The sequence below is a fragment of the Ranitomeya variabilis genome, chromosome 1 (genome assembly GCF_051348905.1).
Source record: "Ranitomeya variabilis isolate aRanVar5 chromosome 1, aRanVar5.hap1, whole genome shotgun sequence".
Lineage (NCBI taxonomy): Eukaryota > Metazoa > Chordata > Amphibia > Anura > Dendrobatidae > Ranitomeya > Ranitomeya variabilis.
The window spans coordinates 40,286,048-40,308,359 of NC_135232.1; the positions used below are offsets into that span (position 1 = coordinate 40,286,048).

The window sequence follows — 22,312 nt, forward strand, 5'->3', positions numbered from 1 at the left end:
GTATGGCTGACATTATATCCAGGTGACAACCAATATGGCTGACATTACATCCAGGGGACAACCAATATGGCTTACACTACAGCCAGGTGACAACCAGTATGGCTGACATTACAGGTAGGTGACAACCAATATGGCTGACATTAAATCCAGGTGACAACCAATATGGCTTACACTACAGCCAGGTGACAACCAATATGGCTGACATTACATCCAGGTGACAACCAATATGGCTTACACTACAGCCAGGTGACAACCAGTATGGCTGACATTACAGGTAGGTGACAACCAATATGGCTGACATTAAATCCAGGTGACAACCAATATGGCTGACATTACATCCAGGTGACAACCAATATGGCTGACATTACATCCAGGTGACTGACAACCAATATGGCTGACATTACATCCAGGTGACTGACAACCAATATGGCTGACATTACATCCAGGTGACAACCAATATGGCTGACATTACAGCCAGGTCACAACCAATATGGATGACATTACATCCAGGTGACAACCAATATGGCTGACATTACAGCCAGGTCACAACCAATATGGATGACATTACATCCAGGTGACAACCAATATGGCTTACACGTCAGCCAGGTGACAACCAATATGGCTGACATTACAGGTAGGTGACAAGACAACCAATATCGCTGACATTACATCCAGGTGACAACCAATATGGCTGACATTACATCCAGGGGACAACCAATATAGCTGACATTACATCCAGGGGACAACCAATATGGCTGACATTACAGCCAGGTGACTACCAATATGGCTAACATTACAGCCAGGTGACAACCAATATGGCTGACATTACACGCCTGTATATAAGGTGATACATATTTATTTGTATGAGAAACTTACGAGTCTTTTCTATATTTTAGATCTATTCACCCGATCACACCAACAACAGTTTTTCTTCCAACCCTTCAACACCCGTGGGGTCTCCGCCATCTCTCTCCGGTACGATATGATGCCATATTTCCTGCGATAGCTACCTGTAAAGATGTCCGTCATCATTGAATCTATGGACTGAGTGTCACTACTGCCCTGTAGACTATATACATGTGCGGTTTCTAGTGGATCCAGTCCGTCCAGATTTGCCCCCTCCATCTGCCGCCCCCAAAACGTCCACCGTGTCCACCATGTTCAGAGAAGATCAGTAACTTTACAATTCACTGAAATATTATAGTGCACAAAAGGGCGCAGTTTCATGTTCCCTGGCAAAAAGACAATAAAAAAATACATTAAAAAAGTAAAATATTTTTAAAGAACTTTTAAAAAATATAAAAGTTCATATCGCCCTTTTTTTTCCAGAATGTAAATAAAACCTAAAAAATGGTCTATTTTGTATCACCACGTGCAAAACTGTCCGAACTATTACAATATTATATGTACAGTAAACCAATGAAAAAAAAAGTAGAAGTAGCAAAATTGCTGTTTTTTGGTCACTAAACATCCCTAAAAAAATGAAGAGATTAGAAAGTCGTATGACCTCAAAGTGGTAGACGGCGAACGGACGCTGCAGCCTTAGCCGCCTGGAAGTGTGACTGAGGCACCGGCGAAACGATCGGACACTTTCGAAAGCACATATGCTGCGCTGAACATTGCGCGCAGGCAGAAATCTGGAACATATGTATTATGGAAACACTTCCGCTAGGTGTTACGTCTGCGTTTACTATTGTTACACTACTGGAGCAGACTTTAGTGTAACCAGCACAGATGGTAGATCGGGTTCCCGTGACCTCCTGCTTCATCAGTACTATAGGAATCGGGGAGATGTCAGGTTCCCATCTCGTTACAATTCCTCATCTCTTACTAACTTTGAATCCGTCCATGTCCATCCAATCTGTCAATCTGTCTCCACCACGGGAAGACTTTGGATCGGGAATCTGATGATTTCACAATCACAATTACTGATATCACATTCAATTTTTAGGATAAAAATAAAAAAGTGACACTAAAATTTCTTCACCAAGTTTTGCCACATTGATACTTTATTTTGGGCTGTTTTTTTGTGTTTTTTAATTCATGTCTATATTTTGTTTTGGGCTGCTGTTTTTTTTTAATTCATGTTTATATTTTATTTTGGGCTGCTGTTTTTTTATGTTTATATTTTATTTTGGACTGTTTCTTTTGTCTAATTCATGTTTATATTCTATTTTAGACTATTTTTTCTAAAATATTTATATTTTAATTGAGGTGCCGTTTTGCAAAAAAATTCATATTGATATTATAGTTTGGACTACGTACAGTTAGGTCCATATATATTTGGACAGAGACAACATTTTTCTAATTTTGGTTATAGAGATTACCAAAATGAATTTTAAACAAAACAATTCAGATGCAGTTGAAGTTCAGACTTTCAGCTTTCATTTGAGAGTATCCACATTAAAATTGGATGAAGGGTTTAGGAGTTTCAGTTCCTTAACATGTGCCACCCTGATTTTAAAGGGTCCAAAAGTAATTGGACAGATTCAATAATTTAAAATAAAATTTTCATTTTTAGTACTTGGTTGAAAACCCTTTGTTGGCAATGACTGCCTGAAGTCTTGAACTCATGGACATCACCAGACGCTGTGTTTCCTCCTTTTTGATGCTCTGCCAGGCCTTCACTGTGGTGGTTTTCAGTTGCTGTTTGTTTGTGGGCCTTTCTGTCTGAAGTTTAGTCTTTAACAAGTGAAATGCATGCTCAATTGGGTTGAGATCAGGTGACTGACTTGGCCATTCAAGAATATTCCACTTCTTTGCTTTAATAAACTCCTGGGTTGCTTTGTCTTTATTAGTGTTGAGCATTCCGATACTGCAAGTATCGGGTATCGGCCGATACTTGCTGTATCGGAATTTCCGATACCGAGATCCGATACTTTTGTGGTATCGGGTATCGCAACAACATTAATGTAATAATGTGTAAAAGAGAGAATTAAAATAAAAAATATTGCTATACTCACCTCTCCGACGCAGCCTGGACCTCAGCGAGGGAACCGGCAGCGTTGTTTGTTTAAATTTCGCGCTTTTACTTGGTTACGTGAAGTCCCGGCTTGTGATTGGTCAGGGCGGCCATGTTGCCGGGACGCGGACCAATCACAGCAAGCCGTGACGAAATTACGTCACGGCTTGCTGTGATTGGTCCGCGTCCCGGCAACATGGCCGCCATTAACCAATCACAAGCCGTGACGTCACGGGAGGCTGGACATGCGCGTATTTTAAAAAGCGCGCGTGTCCAGCCTCCAGTGACGTCCCGGCTTATGATTGGTCACGGCGCCATGTTGCCGGGACGCGGACCAATCACAGCAAGCCGTGACGAAATTACGTCACGGCTTGCTGTGATTGGTCCGCGTCCCGGCAACATGGCCGCCATTAACCAATCACAAGCCGTGACGTCACGGGAGGCTGGACATGCGCGTATTTTAAAAAGCGCGCGTGTCCAGCCTCCAGTGACGTCCCGGCTTATGATTGGTCACGGCGCCATGTTGCCGGGACGCGGACCAATCACAGCAAGCCGTGACGAAATTACGTCACGGCTTGCTGTGATTGGTCCGCGTCCCGGCAACATAGCCGCCATTAACCAATCACAAGCCGTGACGTCACGGGAGGCTGGACATGCGCGTATTTTAAAAAGCGCGCGTGTCCAGCCTCCCGTGACGTCACGGCTTGTGATTGGTTAATGGCGGCCATGTTGCCGGGACGCGGACCAATCACAGCAAGCCGTGACGTAATTTCGTCACGGCTTGCTGTGATTGGTCCGCGTCCCGGCAACATGGCCGCCCTGACCAATCAGAAGCCGGGACTTCACGTAACCAAGTAAAAGCGCGAATTTTAAACAAACAACGCTGCCGGTTCCCTCGCTGAGGTCCAGGCTGCGTCGGACAGGTGAGTATAGCAATATTTTTTATTTTAATTCTTTATTTTACACATTTATATGGATCCCAGGGTCTGAAGGAGAGTTTCCTCTCCTTCAGACCCTGGGAACCATCAGGGATACCGTCCGATACTTGAGTCCCATTGACTTGTATTGGTATCGGGTATCGGTATCGGATTGGATCCGATACTTTGCCGGTATCGGCCGATACTTTCCGATACCGATACTTTCAAGTATCGGACGGTATCGCTCAACACTAGTCTTTATGTTTTGGGTCATTGTCCATCTGTAGTATGAAATGACGACCAATCAGTTTGGTTGCATTTGGCTGGCTCTGAGCACACAGTATGTCTCTGAAGACCTCAGAATTCATTCTGCTGCTTCTGTCCCGTGTCACATCATCAATAAACACTAGTGACCCAGTGCCACTGGCAGCCATGCATGCCCAAGCCATCACACTGCCTCCGCCGTGTTTTACAGATGATGTGGTATGCTGTGGATCATGAGCTGTACCACGCCTTCGCCATACTTTTCTCTTTCCATCATTCTGGTAGAGGTTGATCTTGGTTTCATCTGTCCAAAGAATGTTCTTCCAGAACTGTGCTGGCTTTTTTAGATGTTTTTTAGCAAAGTCCAGTCTAGCCTTTTTATTCTTGATGCTTATGAGTGGCTTGCACCGTGCAGTGAACCCTCTGTAGTTACTTTCATGCAGTCTTCTCTTTATGGTAGATTTGGATATTGATACGCCGACCTCCTGGAGAGTGTTGGTCACTTGGTTGGCTGTTGTGAAGGGGTTTCTCTTCACCATGGAGATTGTTCTGCTATCATCCACCACTGTTGTCTTCCGTGGGCGCCCAGGTCTTTTTGCATTGATGAGTTCACCAGTGCTTTCTTTCTTTCTCAGGATGTACCAAACTGTAGATTTTGCCACTCCTAATATTGTAGCAATTTCTCGGATGGGTTTTTTCTGTTTTCACAGCTTAAGGATGGCTTGTTTCACCTGCATGGAGAGCTCCTTTGACCGCATGTTTACTTCACAGCAAACCCTTCCAAATGCAAGCACCACACCTCAAATCAACTCCAGGCCTTTTATCTGCTTAATTGAGAATGACATAACAAAGGGATTGCCCACACCTGTCCTTGAAATAGCCTTGGAGTCAATTGTCCAATTACTTTTGGTCTCTTTAAAAACAGGGTGGCACATGTTAAGGAGCTGAAACTCCTAAACCCTTCATCCAATTTTAATGTGGATACCCAAAAATGAAAGCTGAAAGTCTGAACTTCAACTGCATCTGAATTGTTTTGTTTAAAATTCATTGTGGTAATGTCTATAACCAAAATTAGAAAAATGTTGTCTCTGTTCAAATATATATGGACCTAACTGTATGTTTCGGACTATAAGAAGCGCCGGACCATAAGACGCACCTAGGTTTTAGAGTAGAAAATTAGAAAACAAAAATTGAAGCAAAATATGTGGTCAATTCTGTACTTAATATTCCCTATCCAGGTATATATGGTCCCCTGATTCCCATCCTGGTATGAATAGCCTCCTCATCCCTATCCTGGCATTTATGGGCTCCTCACCCCCATCCTGATGTGCATGGCCTCCTCATCCCTATCCTGGTATGCATGGCCCCCATCCCTATCATGGTGCACATGGCCCCCTCATCCCCATTCTGGTATGCATGCCCCCTTTATCTCTAGCCTGGTGGGCATGTCCCACTCATCCCTATCCTTGTAGGAATGGTCCCCCTCATCCCTATCCTGGTATACATGACCCCATCCTTATCCTGGTATGATTGGCCCCCATCCCCATCCTGGTATGCATGGCCCCATCAGAAAAACATTAAAGAAACCAAACGATTACACTGACCTTCCTGCACTGCCTTGCAGCGTCTTGTTCCGGTGCCAGCAGCTGCTTTATGGAGTGGAGCGCAGTGAATATTCATTTCACTTAAGTAGCGGGCACACGTGACCGCATGGCAGCTGCAGGAAGCTGGCGTCTGACACTGTGCTCGCTACTAAACATCGAACAATTAATACTTACTGCCCTCCACGCACATAGTCACGGCATGGAGAGCAGTGAGTTTTCCACCAGCTGTCATTCGGCTTGTAAGCAGCACATGACGTCCCTGCCATGCTTACAAGCATAAAGCAGCTGCTGGCATCGGAACAAGATGCTGTGAGGGAGCGAAGAAAGGTAAGTGTATTGGTTGGTTTTATTTAATGTTTTTCTCATGAGGCCCTGGATACCAGAATAGGCATAGAGGCCAATCATACCAGGATAAGGATGGAGCCATGCATACCAGGACGCTATTAAAGAGAAATGAAAATTCATTGCCCTCCACACCCATGGGCGTGGAATGCAGTGAATATTCTTTTCTCTTTAGCAGCGGGCACAGGAGATAGCCGCAGCAGCAGGTTCCTGCCTCCAGTGACCCGCTGCTTCTTCACTGCCACTCCCCCACCTCCTCACCACAGCCAGAATCGGTACATCCGGACTATAAGATGCACCCCCCATTTTCCTCCACATTTTTGGAGCAAAAAAGTTCATCTTATAGTCCAAAAAATACGGTACTTTTCAAAAAGTGTTTTTTCATTTTTGTCCGCTTCACGAAGAAAAATTCACATTGCCGTTTTATTTTGCTTTATTTTTCTAAAAGTTCATATTGATTATTCTATTTTAGTCTGTTTTTCAAAAAGTTTCAGAAACTTTCCACATCTAGAATCTGATCAGGCTCTAAACTCACTGTTTATTTTCCGCCAATTCTTCATCGTGCTCCAATTCTTCGTAATTTGCCTCACCCCCAAAATTATTCATTGTGGCTCAAAAAATTTGTAAAATCGATTTACTACTCAGAAGGTTAAATTGTTGCTCAAAAAATTTGTAAAATCGATTTACTACTCAGAGGGTTAATACCTTTAAGTAGAAGACCGGCCTAGGGGAACTATTACATTTTAAACCCCAGTCTTAGATGATCCCCCTTTTCGTATTTACATGCAAAGAATGATAGCTATTTTAAGATTTAAGGGCCGACCACAAAAATGTCTCTGCTCATGGGAAAATTTCAGGAGCCTTTTTTGGGTTCCTGTAAATAATTATGGGCATTAAGGACTTAAAGGGTTTTTCCGAGACCATCAGAAAATGAGTCCAGAGTCTGACACTGTGACAATATAACAAGAATCCTATTATAACTGAACCTTTTTCTCCCCCGCTGTGCCATCTCTGCTGCTCCAGTGCTCCCTTATACATAGGGAAAGTGTTTAGACAGTCTTTCTTTGGCCAAACTTTTTATGATTATGGAATCACTCCTTTTTAAGAAGAAAATGTAATATCCTACAAGCATACTGGCCTACTTTTTTGCCAAATTCTTCCGGAAGGAAATGATGCATAGAAAATGTTTTACCCATACATTGCCCTTTTGAGCTCCTTCACATCCTTTCCGCACCCCATGTACTCCTCTCATGTACCGGCTACATGGAAGAAGCTATCCGTAACTTTCACTACTACGATTACAGAGCATTTTGGAAAGGTATATGGAAGATTTGTGAACCCTTTTTTTTTCTTTCAAAGGAGAATTCAGGACATTCCGAAAGAGTTGAAAAGAAAAAGATGCTCAAAAATACTAACAAATTCCCTTAAAAATTACCCAATGGGTCTTCGCCTTCCCACGTTGGCTGCTGTAATGATGTAGTGCCGTCAGGTTGATAAATGCATCTGTTTTTTTTTTCTGGAACTTGAGGACAAATTGTATACTCTGAAACAGAGACTTGGAAAGCTGAAATCCCTCGCCACGGTCGTTTTTTTGGTGGGATATTGAGTTGTTTTCATGCTTTGGAGTCTCTCTTAGGTATTACCTGCCGAGTCAATGAAATCCTTTGATAGAAAGCAGCCTGAAGGAACATGCTGGACTGCATCTCTGCTTTGCTATAAAAAAAATACTTTTTTTTTTCCCTTAAGTATGTTTTTGGAAAGTCTCCATATGTCTGGTCTGCGCGGAAAAAAAAAATTTGCATATATACTAAACAACCGCAAAAGTTTTAACTAAGAGGATGCTTATGCGACTGTGTAGATAATTACTCTTCTTTTTTTTCTCTCGATTCTTTTAATTAGCAAGCACAGCTGTTTGGTCAAGAAATGGCGGACAGACTTCCTCCCCTCCTAACTACGAAGGCCCCTTACACTCTCTAGTAAGCCTCTCTTTTTTTAAAAAAGTGATAGCATATTGTTTTGTGGGTTTATGAGTTATCATGTGGTGGATACCTGAAGGTTACAATGGGAATATTTGGAGCTCAAAATGTTTTTATTGCACAAATTTCCTTCCCAATTGCCAAAAGTTTCAGCAATTTGATGAACTGTGACTATAAAGTTGCATCCTACTGTATGTATCTTCCCGTTATGTTTAGCACAGGTTATTCTAGTCATATACAATAGGTTTCCTACCAATTGGAAACGATTCATGGAAATCTACAGAAGATGTTGCATGTGGGACAGACAACAAAATTAGTGGAAATGATAAAAACTCCTGAGAATGTCAACAAACCATGCTAAAGAATGGTGGGACCTTTTCATTTCTGGCATTGGCGATGGTCCCAAGCTATTGGACGATGAGTATTGATACTAACCTGATTGACATCACATGAAGGACTTTGGACAATAGACCAATTTTAGTTGTTTTTTTTACTAAAATTGGGTCAAAAACTTGTCTACGGAGGTGGACAATACACTTGAGTTTGATTTGTTACATATCGGAAGAAAAGTTACCTACGTCCTCTTTCACTGACTGAACCATGTAATTTGGTGAGCGGGAGTGGCATAGGAAGACAAATAGGAAGACAAAGAAACTTGGAAGAATCGAGAAGGGAGACAGAACCAATATGACTTGTTGGTACAGAAAGTTATACTAATTTATTTTGTGAATGAACTGCGAGAAGTTATCTACTTCCTCTTTCACTGACTGAATCATGGAATTTGGTGAGCAGGAGTGGAATAGGAAGACAAAAAAAACTTGGAAGAATCGAGAAGGGAGACAGAATAATGGATGACTTGTTGGCACTGAAAGTTATACTAATTTCTCTTGTGAATGAACTACGAGAAGTTAGCTACTTCCTCTTTCACTGACTGAACTATGGAATTTGGTGAGCAGGAGTGGAATAGGAAGACAAAAAAACTTGGAAGAATTGAGAAGGGAGACAGAACCAATGGATGACTTGTTGGCACTGAAAGTTATACTAATTTCTCTTGTGAATGAACTACGAGAAGTTAGCTACTTCCTCTTTCACTGACTGAACCATGGAATATGGTGAGCAGGAGTGGAATAGGAAGACAAAAAAACTTGGAAGAATGGAGAAGGGAGACAGAACCAATGGATGACTTGTTGGCACAGAAAGTTATACTAATTTCTTTTGTAAATTAAATAGGAGAAGTTAGCTACTTCCTTCTTTCATTCACGTCTCCGCTACTAATGACTCCCAAACTCTAGTGCTTTTCATAGCTATAGGGGAGTGCAGACACAACAGTTTCACCGCGTCTCTGACAGTGCCTGAAGCCCAAGGGTCACAGCTAGCAGACAGCATCAGTATTGTCAGGGTCTTGTTTCTCAGGTTGGACAAAGCACTGAAGGAATGAGTTTGTATAAATATGTCTTGACTGCCTTACCATGCGTTATAAGTAGGCCAGACAGGAGGAGAAGTTAGCTACTTCCTCTTTCACTAATTTGATCATTATTAAATACCATTAGTTACTATCAGAACCCCCCATGAGCTGGCTAAGAACACAAAGACAGAGCAACTCGATGACTTGGTGACACAGTAAGTAGCCCCATGAAAGCTAATATGGCAGACCAAGCTGTCAGATAGCTACCCTTTCTATATCCGATGACAACTTTTTTTTGTATCTAGTTATAGAGCTATAGGGGGTGCTGAGATAAAGTTGCACACAATCTCCGGTGCTTGACAGGGGTCAAACAAAATGGTCCCAGGTGACAGACAGTTTTAGATTGTTTCTAAAAACAGAATCAAAATGTGAATATATCTTGATATTTTTCACAATAAAAAATGATCTGATTGAGAAAACAAGAATTGTCACGTACTCTAAGGATGGGCAGTGTATGATAAGACTGTAGCAGTATTGATTTGTATTGTGTCAAACAGGAGAAGAAGTTAGCTACTTCCTTTTTCACTGACCTCACAAATGGATGTCACTTGCTAGCGAGGTACGAAGGACAAGTGTGCCTCAATGAATCTGAGTCCCAGGGATACATAAGAAATGACAAATCTTTCGGATAACATGGTAACAGAGAAAGTGACCCAATTATAACTAATATGGCCGACCATTACAAACTTAGACCGGCACTTCCTATATCTATACACTTTCTAAATGCTTATCTCCCTGCTTTATAATTACCTTTTTTTACACCGATATGTTCTTTTGTTCCCGCAGCAAAGTCGAATTGAAGACAGATTGGAAAGATTAGATGATGCAATTCATGTATTAAGGAACCATGCAGTGGGGCCTTCAACAACCATGCCTGGAAGCCACAGCGAGATGCATGGATTAATCGGACCATCTCACAATGGAGCTATGGGTGGCCTGGGGTCAGGATACGGAACTGGCCTTTTGTCAGCAAACAGACATTCCTTAATGGTAAGCCCGTGAAGCCATTTATTCTGAACAGATGATCCCTCACCTTCTCCAAGGGTTAACTGATACATTATGGGGCTGCGGACGATCGTTATGGAAAATGACTCAGGCTGACTCTATAGCTATGCTCTTGTGAGATAATGTCAGCTGCACCCTGTGTTTGTTTCTGGGCCAGCGCTGCACCTCCTTCTTCCCTATCCCGCACTTATCTTGCTGATTCTAATTTACGGCTACTTTCTCACACATTTCCACATGTCCTATACATTCCTGTTGTACGCAATGGAGTCAGTAAGAGTACTGGCTCAGTACCTGTAAAATAGAAATGAGCTCCGTCATCAAAAGATGGAACTCTGATCCTGGTTGTTTAACCCCCTTAGATGCTTTGGTCTTAGTGATTGCAGCATGTAAATCGTTAAACACAGGGATGTTCGCAATTGCCTCCTCTAAATGGCGAACCATTCCGAATAAAATTCTTTGATAACCTTGGAACTGGGCTCCCTGTTATGGTAAGAAGGTGCCCACCCCATTAGTCATATACATAATGGGGAAGCACCTCTGAAATGCCCCCCTGGCATGGCCAAATAACTGTGCCATGATTAAATACTTGGGGACTATAGTTAGTCCTTCAGCTACCATAGCGAACCATCAGCATCCTGCTGTGTTGAAGCCGGGAAGCAGTTGGGTACAAACACTTTGGGCTTGTTCACATGTTGCATTTTTACCTTATTTTTATTCCCACCTTCAAAGTGAATGAGATATCTGAAAACTCATGCCTACGCTGCTTCTTTTTTTGTCTTGCGCATCTAAAGCAGTTTCATATCTGCAGCACGTGCATCGTTTCAGCATTTTTGCAGCGTTTTCACCTATTTAAAAGAATAGGGAAAAGTGCATAAAAAATCTGTATATTTTACACATTGTTACACATAATTGGTGCAAAAATGTCTTTCTCAAATACTTATTGTGTGCACATACACTTTCACTGTTTAACCACTTAGATGCTGCAATCACTATGACCGAAGCATCTTAGGGGGTTGGACAACCATGACCATCTCAACCTTTGAAGCCAGAGCACTTTGTATTATACAGTTGGTTCCCGCTGCGGATAGTAAAAGCTCAGCAACTGAGCCAATGTCATTACTGCCCCCAAAGATGTACGACAGCTGGATACAACTCTTTCTCAAATTCCACAGCAAAATAAGGCGTTAATACGGGACAATGCCCATAGGACTAATGATGACATGGAGCAAAATTTAAGGAATTGTTTGGTCGTTTAAAAATAAATCCTAAAGGGCTTAGCTATACAACTTTTGTTACAACATTCGTGTATACAGCTCCAATGTAGAGCAATGTGTCCCCATTTTACAATGTGGCTTGTAAAAGTATGGGCACCCCTGGTCAAAATTACTGTTATTGTGAACAGTTAAGCAAGTTGAAAGATGAAATTATCTCTAAGAAGGACTAAAGTTAAAGATGACATATTTCCTTTGCATTTTAGCCAAATAAAAAAAATCTTGTCATTTTTACATTTAAAAATTCTAACAACGAAAAGGGGCCGATGCAAAAGTTTGGGCAGATTTGTGTGTTCAGATAACTTTGACCAAGTTTCAGACCTTAATTAGTCTGTTAGAGTTATGGCTTGTTCACTATCATCATTTGATGCAAATTTTCCAGCTTTAGAAAAACCCAGCCTCCACTAACCTTGTGTCAAAAAAAAGCTGCCATGGCTTCTAATAAGCAGCTGCCTAGCACTCTGAAAATGAAAATGGTGCAGGCCCACAAAGCAGGAGAAGGCTATAAGAAGATAGCAAAGCGTTTTTAAGTTGCCTTTTCCTCAGTTAGAAATGTAATTAAGAAATGTCAGTCAACAGGTGGAGTGGAGGTGAAGATAAGGTCTGGAAGACCAAGCAAAATTTCAGTAAGAGCTGCTCATAGGAATGCTAGAGACACAAATCAGAACCCTCGCTTGACTGCAAAAAACCTTCAGAAAGATTTAACTGATTCTGGAGTTGTGGTACATTGTTCTACTGTTCAGAGACAACTGCACAAATATGGCCTTCATGGAAGAGTCATCAGAAGAAAACCTCTCCTGCGTCCTCACCATAAAATTCAGCATCAGAAGTATGCAAAAGAACATCTAGACAATCCTGATGCATTTTGGAAATAAAACCTGTGGACCGATAAGGTTAAAATAGAACTCTGGCCACAAGGATCAAAGGTATGTGTGGAGAAAAAAGGGCACAAAATGTCAGGAAAAGAAAATCTCCCCAACTATCATGCATGTGGGTGGATCAATCATGCTTTGGGGTTGTGGTGCAGCCAATGGCACAGGGTACAGGAAAGAATCGATTCAATGAAATTTCAACAAATTGTTGATGCAAACATGACACCATCTGTAAAAAAAAAGCTGAAGGTGAAAAGAGGATGGCTTCTACAAATGGATAATGACCTTAAACATACGTCAAAACCCACAATAGACGACCTCAAAAGGTGCAGCTGAAGGTTTTACAATGGCTCTCACAGTCCCCTGATCTGAACATCATTGAACATCTGTGGCGAGATTTCAAAATAGCAGAGGATGCAAGACGCCCCAGGAATCTCACAGAATTGGAACAAGAAGCAATTACAAGCTGTGATACTTGCAAAAAGGGGGTGCTACTAGGTAATAACCATGCAGGGTGCCCAAACTTTTGCATCAGCCAATTTTCCTATTTATAATTTTTAAAATGGTAAAAAATGACCATATATATATTTATATTTTTTGTTTTGCTTAAAATACAATGGAAATGTGTCACCTTTAACGTTAGCCCTTTTAGAGATCATTACATCTTCAACTTGCTTAACTGTTCGTAATTTTGACCAGGGGTGCCAAAAAGTTTACATGCCACTGTATACAAATGACAAGTTTGATCCTAGAGAGGGAGACATTTACACACGACTGGAAGATCCGAAAAAAAAACTGTAAAGGATCACATCCCTTCAATCATTCCGCTTTTGCTGATCACTACTTTCAAGATCCCTGCCGGCTGTCAGTGAACGGAAACCATCGCTTATTATATGTCTTTCTGGTGGCTCAATCTGAAGTCTGTTTTTCTAAGGAATCAAGTCTTTTACAAATTGGATTGGTCGAAGGTAAACCCGATGTTGGCTTTTTTGCAAACACTACGTGGCACATCCGTAGCAGCCGAGAATGACTAGTAGTGAACAATCTCAGCTCTGCTACATCTGTAGCTCACTTCTCTCCGTCACACTAAAAAAAAGTCAATGGGTTCATGAGAAAATGAAAAAAAAAAAAGGAAATGTAAGAACAAAGGGATTTTTTGGAGGCGCAGTCAGTTTTAAGGTTAGCCTTTGACCGGTTGATAAGTTCCACACCACACACTCCGGAGTGAAGAAAAGAAAATCGTGGAGGTGGGGGGGATAGGCATCATGAAGGGTCCGGTAATTTCTTCCACATTGCTGTCTCCAGTGCTTGAAACGTTCTATAACTTTGTAAGCAGCTGCAGAAAATAAAGCAGAATAAAGAAGAATGAGGCGTCACTGCTCTCCCTGCACAAGTGCATCCAATCCTGGGAAAGCTGGGTGCACCTCCTCTTTCCCCAGATTGGCATCCACCCCCCCCCCCCCCCCCCGTTTTATGGCTGTAGAAAGTAGTCTCCGACTTCTTGACAAACTATAATTCCCAGCATGCCCTTACAATAGCAGGGTCTTAGGAAACATGAAATGTTTACTATACATGAGAATTTTGGGGGGGATCTTTCAGCCCTTGTAACCCTGTAGCTCTGGTTTCCGTCCTTTCTTCCTCCGCTAGATACATTCTGCTGTGCTGACAATAGAATGTGACTCACCGTATAAATAAATGGAATGATGCGGTATTTAGCGCATTACTAAATAAAGCCGCCTTTGGGGGTAGAAACGTATGACCCTTCATCACTGTACCATCACACAAACACACAGCACATCAGTCACATTACACAAATACATCACTCATCCCCCTTACCCCACACTGCGCCTGCCCCCATCATCGCCTCATCCCCACATGTGCACATACAGATGGAGCAGAGCCGGAGAGGCACGACAGGACGCTGAACTATAATATCTGTTATCTATTATCTATCTATTATCTACCTATCTATTATCTATCTATTATCTATTATCTATCTATCATCTATCTATTATCTATCTATCAATTATATATCTATCATCTATCGATTACCTATCTATTATCTATTTATTATCTATCTATCATCTATCCATCTATTATTTATCTATTATCTATCTATTATCTATCTATCTATTATCTATCTAGTATTTATTTATTATCTATCTATTATCTATCTATTATGTATCTATCAATCTATTATCTATCTATTATCTATCATCTATCTATCATCTATCTATCAATCAATTATCTATCTATCTCTCTATTATCTATCTATCTATCTATCTATTATCTATCATATATCTATTATCTATCTATCTATGTATCTAACTATCTATTATCGATCTCTGTATTATCTATTTATCATATATCTATTATCTATCTATTATCTATCTATCATCTATCTATCTTTCTATCTATCTATCTATTAACTATCTATTATCTATCTCTGTATTATCTATCTATCTTTCTATGTATCCGTCTATCTACCAAAGAATACCTCACCATGTTGCAAATGCCTTACAAATATGCTCAAATTGCCTGGTCCAGCAGTCACATCAGTAGTTTGGTTGTGTTGTGTTGAGCCCATTCATCTAACTGAGCTGAGCTGCAGTACCAGATACAGACTGTGGCCAGTTGTGGCACTGTTTCGTGAAGAAAGAAGCCATGTTTTTGAAATCCTGGGGCTTGGGGCTCCAGTCTGCAGTCACTACGTGCTTTCTGGGTTCTCTAGTGTCGGCGCTGAGAGTGGGCAGTTGCAGGACATCAAGTATGCGATTTGCATGCAAGCAGTCACATGCCGACTAGACACGCATGGCCTAACTCTACGGACATGTCTTGTCAGAATGTGGCAGGAAGTGTGTTAAATCGGTCACTTGACTGCCCTTTTCCAACACCGTATAATCCGTGCCGTTTTGAGGATTCACAAGCCCAAATCCTGGACAATCCCTTTACATATTTTCTAGACCACCATTCCAAACCAAGGATCTCATATGGAAAAACTAAATAAAAAATATCCATGAATTAATTTGATGATTGGATCTCAACTTCTAGGTGACAGTAAAGAAAAAACAATTAACTTTTCTAATTCTGGTAGAATAACTGCATTTATTGCTCCAAATACCACAACAGAAGATGATATTCCATTCTATGAGCAAAAGAGGAAATATTTAAGGCTCCTCCTGCTTTAATCATAGATTTATACACAGCGTTTGCGGATCTAAATAATGGGATATGAGTGGAAATACTCTTCTGGATAACCCCACGTGTAAATGAAGATTTGCTAAAAATGAGCCGATCTCTGGTGATCGGAGGTGATCATATGGGGAAGGTGCACATTTATTCTGCAGTGGCCACTACAGGAGAAATGAGGTATTACATGTTGCTCAAGTAAATGAGTCCTACAGAGCAAGAGATGCTTTTTGCTGGGTCCGGTGAAGCTTAGAAAATGATGACAACCTCCCCCAGTATTTTGTATGATGGCGCCATAGGAAAAAATAAAAGAATATATATATATATATATATTTATATGCTTTACAAATTAAGTCCTTTTAGAAAAATGTATCCGGTCGCGGAGGTCTGTTCCACACTCTCAGCACCGTCCCCTGCATTATATAACATCTTCTTTAGGTCTTGACTTTTTTTTTCTTTTTCTTTTCTTTTTTTTTTTCAAAGCCTGTTTGCTTTTAGTGGCCACTTGCCGGGAACTTTTCCCACATATAATACTCAGCTCCCGTCCAAGTCCAATGAAGTCATGGAATATCCTGTCCTGCGGAACGTAGTGTCATAGCTAATGAAGCAAATTACCAGAGCTGTGTGCTATAAAAAAAAAAATAGCAAACTCTGTATTTTTTTTTATTTTTTTTTTATAAAAAGGCATAAAGCTAAAGAAGTCTCGTCGATTTAAGCCTAATTTCATCCATCCTTCTGGCTTCGGAAATTAACAATTTCCTAAGATGATTCATTTCAGGACTAAATTGAGCATTCATCCCGCTTTCCAAGTTTTTAATTTTTTGTTTTAAAAAATATATTTAATTTTTATATTTTTTTTTTTGCTCACTTCCTCCTTTCATTTAATGATTCCTTTACTTTAGGGGAGTGAAAAAAAAAAAAAGTGACTTGGAGCTAATGAAGAATTGTTGTCTCTGGGTGAGCGCCCCCCTCCTCCCGGCCTACCCTGATTTTTTTTTGTTTCCCCTGTAGCCTTGATCGGAAACAGCTGGCTTTTGTTTAAAAAGCTGTTTTGTGAAAAACGTCTAAATCTCGAGAAGCAGAGCTGAGATCATCAGTAAAGCAGGTGCTCAGGAACAGGCTGGAATGCGTGCCGAGCGTTCACGGCTTAATGGGAAACTTTCACGGAGTAACATCGGCGCGGTATACGATACGGCTGCATTTACGTAACTGCGGCTGAACGGTCGCCATTTACAGATGTAGCAGAGGCAAATTGGTTTTCCAAAATCACAGCAAAACCTCTTGCCTCATCTTTTGATTTTGGGTGAAGCTTCCAAAAAAAACTGCTGATTATCGACAGGGAAAGCCAGAGCCAGCGAGACATTTCTGCAGGGAAAATGTAGAATTCATGGTAGCCGTTTAGATGCATGACTGACCATGAAATATATGGGCTGAGGCAGTGGCGTAACTACAGTCCGATGGGCCCCGGTGCAAGATTTGCACCTCTCCCCCCCATGTTGGTTAGGTTATGGCCCCTTGTAGCATTCTAAATCCTATAAGGACATACAAGATGCACCTCCTCCCCCATTATATAGTAATGTCCCCCATCTTAGGCTCCTTCCTGGTTTATATGTCCCCCATCCTGGTATATATGTCCCCTAACCTGGTATATATGTCCCCCATCCTGGTATATATATCCCCCAACCTGGTATACATGTCCCCCATCCTGGTATATATATTCCCTGACCTGGCATATATGTCCCCCATCCTGGTATATACTGTATATTCCCCATCCTGGTATATATATCCCCCATCCTGGTATACAGTGCCTTGCGAAAGTATTCAGCCCCCTGGAACTTTCCAACCTTCTCCCACATATCATGCTTCAAACATAAAGATACCAAATGTAAATTTTTGGTGAAGAATCAGCAACAAGTGGAACACAATTGTGAAGTTGAACGAAATTTATTGGTTATTTAAAATTTTTGTGGAAATTCAAAAACTGAAAAGTGGGGCATACAATATTATTTGGCCCCTGTAACTTAATACTTTGTTGCGCCTCCTTTTGCTGCGATTACAAGTCACTTGGGGTATGTCTCTATCAGTTTTGTACATCGAGAGACTGAAATTCTTGCCCATTCTTCCTTGGCAAACAGCTCGAGCTCAGTGAGGTTTGATGGAGATCGTTTGTGAACAGTTTTCAGCTCTTTCCACAGATTCTCGGTTGGATTGAGGTCTGGACTCTGACTTGGCCATTCTAACACCTGGATACGTTTATTTGTGAACCATTCCATTGTAGATTCTGCTTTATGTTTGGGATCATTGTCTTGTTGGAAGACAAATCTCCGTCCCAGTCTCAGGTCTTTTGCAGACTCCAACAGGTTTTCTTCAGGAATGGTCCTGTATTTGGCTCCATCCATCTTCCCATCAATTTTAACCATCTTCCCTGTCCCTGCTGAAGAAAAGCAGGCCCAAACCATGATGCTGCCACCACCATGTTTGACAGTGGGGATGGTGTGTTCAGGGTGATGAGCTGTGTTGCCTTTACACCAAACATATCGTTTGGCATTGTTGCCTAAAAGTTTGATTTTGGTTTCATCTGACCAGAGCACCTCCTTCCACATGTTTGGTGTGTCTCCCAGGTGGCTTGTTGCAAACTTTAAATGACACTTTTTATGGATATCTTTGAGAAATGGCTTTCTTCTTGCCACTCTTCCATAAAGGCCAGATTTGGGTAGTGTACGAGTGATTGTTGTCCTATGGACAGACTGTCCCACCTCAGCTGTAGATCTCTGCAGTTCATCCAGAGTGTTCATGGGCCTCTTGGCTGCATCTCTGATCAGTCTTCTCCTTGTTTGAGATGAAAGTTTAGAGGGACGGCCGGGTCTTGGTAGATTTGCAGTGGTATGATACTCCTTCCATTTCAATATGATCGCTTGCACAGTGCTCCTTGGGATGTTTAAAGTTTTGGAAATCATTTTGTATCCAAATCCGGCTTTAAACTTGTCCACAACAGTATCACGGACCTGCCTGTTGTGTTCCTTGGTCTTCATGATGCTCTCTGTGCTCCCTGAGACTATCACAGAGCAGGTGCATTTATACGGAGACTTGATTACACACAGGTGGATTATATTTATCATCATTAGGCATTTAGGACAACATTGGATCATTCAGAGATCCACAATGAACTCCTGGAGTGAGTTTGCTGCACTGAAAGTAAAGGGGCCGAATATTATTGCACGCTCCACTTTTCAGTTTTTGAATTTCCACAAAAATTTAAAATAACCAATAAATTTCATTCAACTTCACAATTGTGTTCCACTTGTTGTTGATTCTTCACCAAAAATTTACATTTGGTATCTTTATGTTTGAAGCATGATATGTGGGAAAAGGTTGAAAAGTTCCATTGGGTCGAATACTTTCGCAAGGCACTGTATATATTCCCCATCCTGGTATATATGTCCCCCATCCTGGTATATATGTCCCCAATGCTGGTGTATATGTCCCCAATGCTGGTATATATGTCCCCCATCCTGGTATATATATTCCCCATCCAGGTATATATGTCCCCAATCTGGTATATATGTCCCCTATCCTGGTATATATGTCCCCCATCCTGGTATATATGTCCCCCATCCTGGTATATATGTCCCCCATCCTGGTATATATGTCCCCAACCTAGTATATATGTTCCCCATCCAAGTATATATGTCCTCCATCCCGGTATATATGTCCCCCAAACTGGTATATATGTCCCCCATTCTGATACATATATTCCCCCTTATGTAAGTTCCCCATTCTGGGATACATACTGTATACTCCATCCTGATATGTGTCTCCCTTCTGCCACTTTTCTTTAATGCATAGAAAAAAACATCACTGCCATGCGCCCTCAGTCACGTGCACACCGACTTCAGCTTCTGGCCTCTGATTGGCTGGCAGTGTGTATTGCCGTACATGGACCCAGCAAGTCTCTGCTCCACAATACACTTCAGCTGAATGTGCATCTAGTGATGCACATACAATTGAAGTTTGCACTGTTCTTGTCGGTCCCAGTCAAGATCTCTGTGACCACGGTCGCTACGCCCCTGGACTGAGGGCCAGCACTAGGGAAATTTAGTGACGGAGACCCTGATTCCAGTGATATGGCATTTAGTTTTCTGGGTGCAGCAGCCATGATAAAATCACAGTTTTCTCTGCTGTAGATCTAGCAGAACTTGATATGCTGAGCTGTTTATAACCCCGCCCACACAACTTATTGGTTGCTTTCTTTGTATAACCCCGTCCACACCACTGATTGGTTGCTTTCTCTGTATAACCCCACCCACACCACTGATTGGCTGCTTTCTGTGTGCACTGTATATTGACAATAAATTGCTAATCACTATTGATGGTGTGGTTGGACCAGGAAGCACGAGACACCTAGTGGCCACCATCAGCCATAACGTAAGATATATCATGTGTCCGAATGGGAGAGATCCATCTCTGGATGTAATAGGAAGGAGCAGACCCCAGGGAGGAAACATGGGCTGCAGAGTAAAAGTTTGTGCGTTGCTTCTTTCTTATGGAGCTGACAATTACTGGCAGCTTCTAACCAAGTGGGAACGGACGGGGAGAAAAAAAAAAAATTTTCTGCCCTGAAAAAAAAATCTGCTTAGGAAGCCGGTCCTTCCTATCACATCAGTAACCGCCGCTGCCAAAGAAAACTTCCTGTGCAGAAGCCTCCTGTGAGCTCCCCGTGATGGAGAAATGATGGATTAGCTGAATTCACTTCCTCCGAACAAGACACTGGGCATGCATGTGTGTGGGGGGAACACAGACCGAGCCCCAACATAACCTGCCTTGACAGCATGGCGCTTACAGCGAACTGCAAGTCTCAGAATACCATCCACAGCAAGTTAAACAGATTTTCACAATAGAAACCGCATATGTTATTAAATAACTCTCAGACCTGATGAGCCTGATGTACTTACTTTGAAAATCTGCACTGGAATGACTGTATAATCATGATATTGAGATGATGAAAGTATGATCCAGTGCAGCTTAAACCAGATCTGTGACCAGAGTTCACAGTATAAGTTCCATTAAATAAATCTCAGAGCTGAGGATACTGGTGCGCTTACTTTGGAAATACCTAGGAGAAAGGCTTTAGGCTATGTGCACACGTTGCGGATTTTGCTGCGGATCTGCAGCTGCGAGTGCGCAGCAGTTTTCCATGAGTTTACAGTACCATGTAAACCTTTGGAAAACAGAAACCGCTGTGCCCATGTTGCGGAAAAAAACACGCGGAAACGTAGCGGTTTACATTCCGCAGCATGTCAATTCTTTGTGCGGATTCCGCAGCGGTTTACACCTGCTCCTCTATAGGAATCTGCAGGTGTAAAACCACAGGTGGACTCCGCACAAAATCCGCATAATATCCGCGGTAATTCCGCAGGTAAAACGCAGTGCCTTTTTCCTGCGGATTTATCAAATTCGCTGCGGAAAAATCCGCAGACCTCAAGAATACGTGTGCAAACTATGCCCCTTTTTTGGGGGATTGTTTCCAAAACTTCAGGACAGTCCTAGTATATCGAGTATGAGTGGTCGGCCCCGGTTTAGATTTTGCATTGAGACTCTGAAACTCCCAAGTTTTGCCTCTGCAAATCCTAGGATATGGCGATGTCGGGGAATAAAAAAAAATGTCATCCACCGCATTCAAATCTTGTCGATGACCTTTCTTAGAAGTTGTCTACTAAGGGTTAAAACACTTTTTTTTATCATGAGGAATAACAGAAGGACAACACAAGGTTCTATGAAAATACAAAGTATCTCAATTAAATACAAATATTTACTAAAACAAAACAGGTCAGGAGAACAAATACTGCAGAGCGCAGACCACTGCTACTGGCATTCTGGGATTTGTAGTTCTACAAGGTGCTTTCCACCATCGCGTTTAACCTCTCTGCTCCCCTCTATGTATATTTTTGTTACTATTGTCTTTAAAGACTTAATATTCCAGGAAACGGCTTAAAAGAGATATTTTTTTTTTCTAAAGTGTTGAACTTTTTTTTTCAGATTTAATGCCACTTTTAATGTCATTTTTTATTAAATCTCCTCTTTTCTTTTTTTCTTTTTCTGCTTTTGATCTTATTTATAGCAAAGCCACTTGACATATGGAAGCTATTATTATATAGGATGGAGATGAAAGGCTTCGCTGCATGGGGAATAATTTAGACCAACAATACGCTCGTCTGAACCCGGCCTGTTTATCCGGCTGGAACATTGCCGTGTTTCTTATTTTTACTAGTACATTCTACAAACACATTCCTTTCTCCGGATACTTGAAGAAAGCGACGTGCAGTGTAATCCTGTGCAGATGTAGCAGAGCTGGGGTTGTCATTCAACAGTGCTAAGGTTTACTCCATTGATGGCCAGGAAGGAACAGAAAATAGGAGACATCTTCTGTGTCCCTCTGTGTGAGTGG

At 41.6% G+C, this 22,312-nt stretch overlaps 1 protein-coding gene across 10 annotated transcripts in view; it reads left to right on the top strand.

Moving 5' to 3' along the window:
• Window positions 1–22,312, top strand: part of TCF4 (transcription factor 4) — a 523,378-nt gene that overhangs the window by 469,202 nt on the left and 31,864 nt on the right. For all 10 annotated transcript variants that reach the window (XM_077282414.1, XM_077282423.1, XM_077282432.1 and 7 more), the window contains 3 exons: window positions 897–975; window positions 7,989–8,065; window positions 10,317–10,520. In XM_077282414.1, the coding sequence (XP_077138529.1) occupies window positions 897–975; window positions 7,989–8,065; window positions 10,317–10,520 (360 nt within the window). The remainder of the gene's footprint in view (window positions 1–896; window positions 976–7,988; window positions 8,066–10,316; window positions 10,521–22,312) is intronic.